Genomic DNA, 12,531 nt, shown 5'->3' on the forward strand with positions numbered 1-12,531 from the left:
AAAAGTATTGAATGTTATAAAACCAAGTTCAAATACTACATTATTGAAAAACAATAATTCTAAACACAGTGAAACAAGGCTTGAAGTGAAATATTTATACTTAAACTCAGTGCTTAAAGTTTTTTTTGGATAAGTTTGTAAAATAATGTTGATTTTTTTTCATCGACAATTGTAGTTTTCATAAAGAAAGCATTTTATTCAAAACCCCAAACTAATAGAGATAAATTGGTATTACATAAGTCGAAACCACACATACAATAACAACACAATGTGTGGAATTTTCTCTTTTTTGAGGGTGCTTTAAATGTGTCAATACCATCAAATTGAACAGAGTTAAATAAACAACATTATTATTTTTATTTCTGTGTCTCGGTTTTTTTTTTTTGTTATTTCAAAAAGTTATTTGGCGACATTTCTACTAAAAAGTTGTTTTTATTGTTTTGTTTAGCTTTTGGTACAAGAGCTATTTTTAGTAAAATAAGTTACTTAGCTTAAATATTCAAGTTTAAAGAAACATCTAACTTTATACAATATAAAAAGTATTGGATGATTTTTTTAAGGAGTTTAATTATTTAAGTTTAAATTTAAACTACAATTCTTTATAAATATTTAATATAATAGTACCTAAACTAAATGCTTGATATTTTTTTTAGTAAATTTTAGGTGTAAATATAATCAGTTAATGATTTACAAATCAATTGGTGCTTATCAAAGTTGTATAAATAATGCTGCATGAAAAAATTGTTTGCTTAACGAGTATGCATATGCAAAATAATTTTTAAGTTTATAAATTTTTATGTTATTAAAAATAAAAATGTTAACGTTATAGATTAAGTAGAATATGTTTTTGGTTCAGAACTTTACACTTTAGTATGTTAACAATGATAATTAAAATCCATTACTAACAATCCAGTAACTTTATACAAAAAGACTACTTAAAATAAAAAATATTCAAATAAAAACAGCTATTTTTTATACAAAACTATACACTTATAGTTATTTAAATTGATTTGTACATGTTACTACTGAAAACAATATTTTAAATACATAAAACACTTGGAGTACAATCATAAACAGTTTAATAACTAACAAGATTAAAGTTAATTAATACCAAAAAAATTATAGCTATAAACGTATTAAAATTTAAATCTAAAAAAGTTTGGTACAACTTCCAACTTGTTTTTGTTAAAAAATTAAAAACATCTGAAAGTAATGTATAATGTATACAATAGTGTTTTCTCCTGAAAAGATATCATCATAAACAATGCTTTATTTATACATTTTATGAGGTTTTAACGTAAATATATACCCACACATGTCGATAATAGTCAATAAACTGTCAACAAACTTAATTAAAATACTTTTGTAACACTAAAGTCATATGGCAGCTATATATAAAAGTTAATTAAGGAAAAAGTAATTTCATTTCATAAACTAAACCTGACTCCCAACGGCTTTTTTATATACAAAACAATAGTTAAACTTTTTATACATTCTTTTATATACAACCATAAAACAGAATTTTATTCAATTAGGCAAAATAAAAAGAAACAAAACTTTTTGCAAAGCTCTAATAAAAAAACGTAATCCTTGTCTGTTAGAAAAATCAATAAATTCAATAACTTTAATTAAAATATTAAAAACAAGTCTGGGCTTCCAAATCAAATCGATATTTTTTGCATTTTATTAAATAATCAATTTAGATGGAAAAACTTTAAAGGCCGACTTTTTAGTTTTGCCAACACTTTTAACAATTAAATTTCTTCTAGATCTGTATGAGTTTTTTAGTTAAGAATTTACTTAAAGCTTATGTAACAAAAAAATATTCATTACTTTAATTGGACTATCTTGGTAGTTTATTTACATTGAAAAAAGATTGCAGACTAAATTATTTTATTTTCTTAACTAAATCACTTAATCTATAGTTATTTTTGCAATGTTATATATATATATATATATATATTAATTATTGCTACAAAAAAAATAATACCAATATTTTATACTGATTCTAATTTAAATTTTTCCCTACAAAAGTTTTGACATTTCCTTAATAATCTCGTGTTTACATGATCTTTACGTATGGGCGACTTTCGTAATAAATAATTTGCATATTGGTATTTTTTATTTCAGCAGGTACAGAGGTTATATGGAAGCATTAGTAATATATAATTTACATTTTCTATCTTGTTTAATTCATTAAAATTCTAACAGGTACTAAATTTAGATTATGTTATTAACTAGTTGATCCAAAAATTTAATTTATGCTTTACATACTTAGACTCATGAGTTAACTAAAATATAAACAACTTTTTAGTAATCAAGTCGTTTACAAATAACAAAGTCAATACTTAAAAGTACTTACTTTTAACTCGACATTTAATTAAAATCGTTATGAAATTTTATGGTAAAAACTATTTAAATGATAGTGCTAGATGAAAGCATAAACTGTTTATACCAATTAAACTAAGTGAGTGTAGACACTAATTATCAAAACTAATAAATTTAAATGTACAAGCTAGTTAAATATTAACTTATATCACTCTACTATTTTGAATTTATATAATTTAACAACATCAGCTTATCATTTTAAATTATGGTTACAAACAACAAACTTTTAGATCTTAAGCATCTAAACCAAATATAAGATTCTTTCTAAAATTAATTTGATAAAATCTGAAGTTACACTTGTAAAAACTAATTTAAATTTAAAACTATACAAGTTATAAGAAGTATAGCCTTAATTAAGACATATAAAACTATATCCTTAATTGAAACTTATACTAGTTCTTAATAAGTTCTTATTTAATTACTATGAAAACTTATTTATGACAAGTATTAAGTACGTTATAGAACAAATGTATTGTTAATTAATTGCTCTTTCTAACTTTTGAAGAAGTAAAATAAGTTGTTTTAAATAACATTTTTTATTTGCTTATAATTTTAAGAACTTTAAAATGTAGTTTAATAAAAGAACACTATCGTTTTTTATATATAAACATTATTTAATCAACTGCTTAAAGCAAGTTGGAAACTTTTTTTTTAGTAAAGGTTCAACAAAATCATCTTTAAAAAAATCAAAGGTAACTAGAAATAAAAAAAAATCAACAAATCATTTATAGTCAAGTAAATTTTATCCTTGGTTGTAACTCTTATTTTACAAAACTACAAAATAAACATAGATACATTCATTGTGGCTTGTTGAAAAACTTCGCAGTAAATTCTGGTCTGCAGTTAAATTCCAAAACTGTAGCACAATTACACGCCTTGAAAACTTTACAAATAATTCCACTAAAACCACACAGAAAGTATACATTACATGAAATGTAAAACACAATAGAAATTTCACGGGTAACGTTTGAAACAAAAACTTTTTTATAGTAACATATGGCAAAATTATTGGTGTTGCCTCTACGTAGAAAGGTTTACGCTGAATTATTCATTATTGATTACGACAAAATCGTTTTCTTTTCCTTTGAAGTTTAGAAATTTTTTACAAATTGCTCTTTACTTATAGTAACTTGGTAGTAGTAACTTGATAAGGTTAAAATGTACAAAAACGTATATTATAATAAAAAAATTATTTATGTAAAATATTAAAAAAAAACTTTTACGCAGAAAAATTTAATTCTTTCAATTATATATTACTACAGTCACAATTGTTTTAAATTTAAACTTTGTTTAATTCTTATAAGGCAATAATTTACTCAACTAAAATTGAGGTGATCCTACTTGTTTTTGAATAAAAATTTCAAGTATAAAGTTTCTTTAATTCATTTCTAATCAAAAGATTTTCTTTTTTGAAGTTTTCCAACTACCAGGAAACTTTACTTGTAACTTTGCGAAAATTGACTACTTTCTTAATTGTTTTAAAACCAAAACTAATTAAAAATTGTCACCAGCTTTCTTGCGTAACTGAATTATTGATTAAAAATTTTGAGTGTTAAAAACTGTTGGTTTTCATAAAATAGCAAGACACTATTTATAAATTATCTGAGATTTATTTTTTTCTCAAAAAAATTCGAAGTGTTTACAAGTTTAAGTAAGCAGTTCAAATCGTGGCAGGCAAAATTACTACTTTTATATTCTTTAATTAACAAAAATTATAACTTAGAAATTATTGAAACAGTTTTAAACCTATATGTTAAATCTTATCTGAATATTATGATAATAAAAAAATAGAACTAGTTATATAAGCTTTCTGCAGATTGAAAAACTTATTTCCCTAGATACTAAATATTTTCAAAATAATATAAAAAATAATTTGCAGAAAGTTAGCGAAAATCAGTTTTAGTTTTTAACTAAATTTAAATAAATAAAAGAAGCACAAAATATGATTACCATGGAAAAATAAATTATTGATTGAAGTTTTACCGTCTTAAGATTACCACATTTTGTACAAGTTAGTTTTACTTAGTTTGGGAGTTTCTCTGAGTTGCTAAAAAGCTTTATATTGATGGTAAATACTTTACTCACTTCTTACAATTAGGCTTAAATTTAAATGTTTTATCAAGGTTTTTTTTTTTAATATAATACCTAAAATAAAAACAATTAAGTTTAATCGTTAAAGTTTTTATACACTGTGTAATAATAAAAATTTTAGTACATATACCCAATAAAAAAACTCCAAAACCAAAACAAGCATTTACCTATTCTACTTTGTTTTTGAATTTATTTAAAGAATGGAATACACAATGTCATACTTCTTTCTCATTTGCACAAAAAAAACAAATTTTGTACAGAAATAGAAACATCAAAAAGTATGACATTTCTCTGTGTTTTTGTACTTTATCTCTTGCACAAAAATAAGATTTTTTTGTTTTTAAGCTCAGTTTTGCACCATATTTTACATTAAACAAAAATATAAGACACTTGGAAAGCTTTTCTTTTACATATTTATTTTTAATCATTTATAATTATGTAAAAAAAGAATAGAGACAAGAAAAAATGTTCTTTTAATATTTCTTTCTGTTGTAAAACATTAAAATGTTGTACCAAAAATTTATATATCAAATGACTTAACTATTGTTTGTATGCTTTAGTTTTTTTTTCTTAATGTTGCAAACATTGTTGACTAATAGTTTACTGCATACAAATTAACATTTTTTAAATTAATCCGCCAAAACATACTTTTTTAGTAAAAGGAAAAGTTTGACGTTAAATAGAAACTAACTGTTATTGGAAGCTTTAAAGGGAATTTGAATATATAAAGCATAAAGCTTCGAAATTTTTACTTGCTTATTCTAATATTTTTCTTTTGTGTAATAACAAACAATATTTGCACGGTTCGACTCTTACATAATTTTAACTTCAACTTTTCAAAGCATCACTAACAACATTTTTTCTAAATTTCTTTTGTTTCAATACTACTTTCCTAATGTAACAAAAGTTCCGAGACTAATTTGTAATTAACCGTGAACATACAACTTTTTGTTCAAGAAAATAAATATTCATAGACAGATACATATTGTGGGTGAAAATGTTTCAAGTTGTAATGCATAATTTTGAAGTAAACTAGTGTGGTAGTTTTAGAAAACCTTTTTTCATGTTGTTAAAAAATGATATTAGTAAATATCTAATTTGGAAACTTTAGCTTATTAGGTATAACTTCGCGTATCATACTTTTATTTTACTAAAATTGTTATTACATTTGTTGACAAGTAAAAAGCTTATAGTATTAACCTAAATAAGTAATTTTGATAAAGTTTATAATCCTAAATCGTATTAAACTATATAACAAGTTTTAACAACCAAAATTAAAATAGATTTGTTTTTAATAGCATTAATAAATTTTTTATAGTTTCATTAGTATTAAATTAGTTGTATTTTTTTAAATTATGTGATGGGAAAACAAAATCAATCAAGTAAATTGTTTAAAGACTTACCAGAGAATTATAAATTATACATAAAGTAAAATAAAAAAGCTTTTAATAAATTTTCAACCTAATTAAGGCCATAGGGGGGGTCCGACTTTTTTTTTTACAAAAAATAACTTTGGATTTTATATGAAAGCTTTAAATACAAACTACAAGCCTGTTTTTATAGAATTCAAAAATATAATTTAACTTTTGAGATATTTTATTTTTTGTAAAAAGTTTCCGATACAAACGTATGGACCGCAAATTTTTCGGGGTCAATTTTCTCGGAAATTTAAAAATTCACTAAAAACCTATCTCCTCCTTCATTTTTTGACCTAGAGACTTCAAATTTTCAGGAAATGTTCCTTTTAATATTTTGACGAATCTGAATGTTGGAATTTTTGAAATTTTGGAAAATAAAATTTTATCTACAAAAAACTAAAAAAAAAGGGTAGTATTTTGACAATATTTTTTTTTTACTCAAAATTAAAAAAATTCCTACAATAGATCTCTTTAAAGTTTAATGATACACATTCTGTAAAAATTTGAGAAAGATTACTCAAAAAATGAAGGAGGAGATAGATTTTTAGTGAAATAGTCTTTTTTTCGCATTTTTAGTTTTCACCTTCCATAAGGAACCTATTGAACGCCCTTTCTTTGATCGCTTATATCTCAAAAGTTACTTTGAGTTTTTTTAAGCGGTTCAAAGTGTCTGATAGCTCAGATTAAATTCTACAAAATAAGATCAAGTTGTAAAAAACAAAGTGGACCCCCCCCCCCTATGGCCTTAACTATTAAGTTTTAACTCTCAAGTACAAACTATACTCACAAGAATTTAAATCAGAAATATATACAATAACACATACAGCTTGAACAATTAAAACTAAATGAAATTAACCTAACAAATCCCAGGACACCTATAAGGACCAAAGAACTTCTATAATTACAAAACTTTATATAATATAATATATTACACCGTTTTCCTAATAAAATTGTTTACAGAATATCCTTACATACAGTAAACTTCCCTTCGAGTACAAAACTTTAAAATAGCAAAAAAGTGTGTACTCTACAGGGAGTGCATATTAAAGCAGGTGACTACTGTAGTAATGTACAAAATACCAAAAAAATATTCAAGGGACACAAACAGGGAAAACAGCCATGTTAAAGTTATCAAACTTTATTTCAAAACTATATAAAACTTGTTGCAATATAATTTTATGCAAAACCAACTTGTTCCAAGGGCACACACACAATCTACAGCACTTCTCCAGTCATACATGAGTTACATTTAAATATAAATATAAAAATAAATAAATAAAACGAACTTGTTCCAAGGACACACACACAGTCCACAGCACTTTTCCAGTCCCTCCAAATTCTTCTCTGCCTGCTTCATGTCCTTGTTTATCTGGTCCATTCCCTCCTCTATGCGGTCCAGTTGCTCTGTTTGAAAAACAAATTAATTTCAGAATTGTGTATTAATAGTATCCTAACATATTTGTTAGAACTGTGTATTAGTTGTATTCTAAGGTATTTGTTTTAGTAGAAATTTTATATATTTTTCCTCCTTATATGCAGTTGAATTGCTGTTTTGTGTGATTGTTTAAATAAGCTCAGACAAGTATAAAAATTACTTTTTAAGTGCAAAGTTGCATGTAGTTTCTAAATAATAAAATGAATTTGATGTGTTGCAGAACTTTGCAGACACCTGATCTACCTTCTGCATCTGTTTTGTTAGATGTGTGTATGGATGCATTTAATATTATTCTGTTATTAAATTTACATCTACAATAATATAAACAGTCTGTATTTATGTTTTTAAATTAAACAATTAGACTTCTGTGTTTGGTTCTAAAATTTTCAACAGCAACAATAATAATTAAAAGACATGTATGCAGATACGATACAAGTAAAATATAATTCTATTAAATAGCATATATACTTTCATTTGATAAACTAGTTTTTCTTTTTTTCTTACTGTTTCATAAAATATTTTTTAATAACTGAAGTTAAAATGTAGAATAAAACAGAATTATAAGTGTAAAGTTTTGTATTAGTTAACCATATTCAAAATGGTATATAAAATAAAATTAGCATATATGTGTGTTTGTGTTAACTTTATATACTTATAAAATATTCTCAAATATTAATACAACAGGTATGGTATATTATAGCCATGGGGTAAGGCATGTTTTTACATGTTGATCTTTTTTAAGATCTTTAATTTAGCTAGCAGTTCCTTTTTACCGTTTTGTCAAATTCGAATTATTTTTTAAGATAATAGGGTACAAAATTTGAAAGCTCAATAGTATCTTTATAGCAGGACTAAAATAAATAGGCTAAAATGATATATTTTATTAAAAATCTATTATTTCCTACAATATTTACGCTATTGTTCTGAAAGTTTTTCAGTTAATTCTTAAAAACAATAATAAACATTTCCATTTTAGGATTTTTTTAATTAACTATTTAACTTTTTTTTATTAAAATATTTTTTAAATTTGATTTTTTTTTGCATTAAAAATCTTTTTTTTTCAATTCTTACAATAGGATTTTTATTACTAATGCAAAAAGCATTTTTTGAAAATTTAGGCTTATTTAACCAAATAATGAAGAAGAAAGTTTTTCAGTTGATTTTTAAAAACTCTGAGAAAATTGGTAAAAAGAAAATTATTCCTTTCTTATTTGTATTGGAAACTTTTTACAAAACTAATGTATCTCAAAATTTAATTTATACTTTATTACTCTGTGAAAAGTACCTTATGGTATACAAAAATAGCTTTTAAATAAAGTTTAATGTCAATTTTTGTAAAAAATGTTAGATCCCCCTCTGCATACTTATTATGCTAACATACTGGAAAATATTTAAAGTTGTCATATCAGATAAAAAACAATGAAAAATAACTACTAAGGTAAAATGTGAAAAGATTAACCCAGCATGTTCTAAATGATGTGCTAATGAATTGAAACTAAAACTATTCTAAAAACATAGCAAAACAAAACAAAATTGTAAAAACAAAGTGGACCCCATATTGACCCTTTATAAAGTCTTTAACATTGTATTGCAAAGGTAAATATTTTATTATTTCATTTAGCTTTAGTAATATTTTGAAACTTATAAAACGTTTCTGATACAAATGCATGGACAGCAAAATTTTAAAAGTTTATTTTCTAGAAAATTTTAAAATTCACTAAAAATTTTTCTTCTCTTCCATTTTTTAAGCTAGAGACCTCAAATTTTCAGGAAACATTCTTTATATAGTTTAAAATACTTTGAATTTTGGAACTTTTAAATGTTAAAAATAAACACTTTAAATAGAAAAAATATTTGTTACCTCCTTGCTCATCAAGCATGACCAAAGTTCTTATTCCAGCATCTTGAGTCTGTTGTAATAATAGATTAAATTATAAATTTTAAATAAAATCAAGTATATTACTATTCTTAATAGATCTTAGTCAAAAATATGTTCAAACAAACTCTAGTTTTTTTTTTGTTAAACATGCTAAAGAATAAAAAAAAAAATATTTAAAATCATGATTTTTTAACTACATTTTTATTTCTCTTTCACATAACATGACCAATAAAAATAGTTAAATTTATTTAATTAGTAACAATGAAATGAACAAGTAAATTACACAAAAAATATTAAATAATGTTTATTAAGAAACATTTTATTTATGTATAAACAAACTATCATCAAGGAGCAAAAAAATCAAAAAACTTTAATAAATAGTATTTTAAAAATTACAAAAAAATAACTTTTGTAAAATAACCAATCAAACTTTATAATAAATAAAATTTTACCTCTTCCATCATTCCTACCATTCTTCTGGTTGATTCCAGAGACTGTTAAAAAAAGTTTTAGTGAAAAAAAATAGCTGTATTTAGTAAATTTCATGGATTTACAAAGTTTTATGTACAATGAACAAATACTGGTTATTTGTTGCATTAAAAGCTTCAGAAAAATTCCATTTTATTACAATTTTTTTTATTTGATAGTTTTAGTCAACAGTTTTGTTTACATTTTGAGTAAAAGAACTTTAAAAACACAAATACTTGCAAAATACATCAATAATTTTTTGATTTGTTTTCACTTGCATAAAAACTTCAAAAGTATCCAAAATGAAATAAACTAAAACCTCATAATTATATCATTTTTTTAATAACTAAAAATACACATATATAAATTAAAACCTCATCAGTGACTTGGTTGGCCTTCATTTGCATGGCAGCTAGCTCATCGTGGTCGTTCTCCATATTTGTTTTGTTGGTTGGTATTTAATGTTTCTATAAATCTAGAATTAATTTGATGTTATATTGGCCTTTAGTTTTTTCAATTAAATAATAATTTGAACTTTAGTTGGTTGTTTAATGTTTTTTGTCAGATATTAATCTGTATTTCATCTATTATGTCTTAAAATAAAATCTAAACAGAATACCTATCTATAAATGCTAACAAAACTGCTGAATTTTTATATGCTTGTTTTAGCTAAAAAGTGTTGATTTAAATTTTATTTTTTTAACTAAACAAAAACAACTTTTAATAAAAAATCAAATAAAAAAAGAACAACTCATCTTTTATACAGTAATTTACAAATCAGTAAATTAGAAACAATACTCTTATTAAGAAAAAAAGTTTGTAAGAAATGTATTCAAATTAGGTACTAATGATAAGAGTCTTTTAAAATAGTGTTTGAAAATGTAACAATAATTAATAACATAATAGAAAAAAATCTTCAAGTATATTAACTTCTTATGCTTTATCTACTAGTATTATAAACAATTTCAGTAGTATTTAACCAAAATAAGTGCTGTATTGTTATTTAAATTCCTTACAATATAAACTATTTATAAGAAACAAAATAAATACAGAAAATAATAAACAAAAAATAATTTTATAAAAATTCTAAGTAGCTAAACTACTGTAAATAAAAGCTTATTATTATTACAGAGTTGCCGCTCGTTTTTCATTTTTTTTTCCAGGTTTTCCAAATTTCTTCCAGGTTCTTAAAAGTACAAATTTTTGGGTTTAATTTTAGTTTTAGGTTAATTTCTATATAAGAAACTGTATTAAATAGTATAAAAACATTGAAAAGATACTGTGAAATTACTTTAATTGTGTTTTTAAATAAACAAATTTTTTGATGATGACAAAAAAATCTTATTTATACGATAGATCTTTTGTGTCAAATCAAAATTTTACTACTGATAATGTTAAAATTATTAAAAATTCCAGGTTTTTCCAGGTTTTTCTATGTTTTTTCAAAATTTCTCAAATTCCAGGTTATTTTTGTTTAAATTGTCAAATTCCAGGTTTTTCAAGGTTTTTCCAGGTAAAGTGGCAACCCTGTTATTACCAGGAACACAGCTTGACAAATTTTCAGCTCTTCATGTTTTTAAAAATTTTTATTTAAATCCTGAAGTAGTTTCAATTATCCAAATAAGTTAAGTTTAAGTGTTATTTTAAGTATATTTAAAAGCTGCAGATTTTTTCAAGCTATACCCCTGCAACATATAATAGAAATACATTGTGTAAAGTTCAACCCATTTTAAACTTCTAAAGTAAAGCTCATAGGGAGGGGTAACATATAGTCTTATATTATACATGAATAACTAAGGAACGAGTTACTTTTATCGCTTGTTAAAACTTGAAGTAATTCTTGAGACATAAAGAATTTAAGTCTATAATCAAATATATTTCTTAAAAGAACCAAAAACTAAACTTTTTAAACCTCTTAATAAAATTATGAGTCTAAAGCATATAAACTTTTAAAAACCTGTCTGAAGCGTTTTATAAATGAAGTTTATAATAAAAAAAAAACAAAAAAGATGTATTTTAACTTTTCAGTTAAGTCTTGTTCCAATAAATTTTACTAAACTCAGCAAAGAATAATTGATAACTAATTGAGGTTTTAAACCAACAAATCAAAAATAAGATCAATGTTTAGTAAATTTTCAAGTATAAAATTAAAAAATTTTTACCAAAAACATTTTACATAAATTACTAAATTTCATAAATAACTTACTTTTTAAATTCATTAAAAACTTACATAGAGTTAATAATGTAAGGTTTTATTTAAGATTAAGAGCCAATGTTTAGTTTTATAAAAAATATAGAGCGTTCCCCTGTGTCCTTAAATAATACATTAAATATCAAAGCAACTAATTAAAAGTTTGACAACAAGTAGTAGAAAAACAGAGTATATTTTAATAAAAAAAATTATTAAATATTTTACAAAAAATTAAAGATCAGTTAAAGAAAATTACTTACAGGTTTGTCAAAAAAGCTACATTACATGACTTTCATTAATTTTTTTTTGGAAAAAAAATCTAAACTATAACCATTTAGAGACTAAACTACATAAAATTTTCTGAATATTACATAGCAGCTTTAAAAACTAGTATTAGGCAAAACCAACTACAAGATATGATAGAAAACATGCTTGTATTAACATTTTTAAACACAATCTTTTGATAAAATTATAAAAACTTGATAAAAATATTCTTAAACCAAATATATAGCCTAAGGATAGAATAGAATGTTGCCAACCAATGAATCAAAAAAATCAGCCTAAGAAACCAAAATTAGCCTCAATTTCATCAAGCTAACCTGAATCAGCCTTGTGAACTTAAAACAAGTACAGTAGACTGCCACGCAAATTGAACCTGACC

The 12,531-nt window shown here is 23.5% G+C and overlaps 1 protein-coding gene across 1 annotated transcript in view; it reads right to left on the reverse strand.

Annotated features, from left to right (window-relative positions):
- Nucleotides 1-10,156, reverse strand: part of LOC145835187 (synaptosomal-associated protein 25-like) — a 29,169-nt gene extending 19,013 nt beyond the window's left edge. The window contains exons 1-4 of the mRNA XM_082942750.1: nt 10,054-10,156; nt 9,664-9,705; nt 9,194-9,242; nt 7,184-7,301 (exon numbers count right to left, since the gene is read on the reverse strand). Of these exons, the coding sequence (XP_082798876.1) occupies nt 7,184-7,301; nt 9,194-9,242; nt 9,664-9,705; nt 10,054-10,116 (272 nt within the window). The 5' untranslated portion in view covers nt 10,117-10,156. The remainder of the gene's footprint in view (nt 1-7,183; nt 7,302-9,193; nt 9,243-9,663; nt 9,706-10,053) is intronic.
- Nucleotides 10,157-12,531: the final 2,375 nt, after the last annotated feature.

This window comes from Thalia democratica, chromosome 4 (genome assembly GCF_965202585.1).
Source record: "Thalia democratica chromosome 4, ktThaDemo2.hap1.1, whole genome shotgun sequence".
Taxonomy (NCBI): Eukaryota; Metazoa; Chordata; class Thaliacea; order Salpida; family Salpidae; genus Thalia; species Thalia democratica.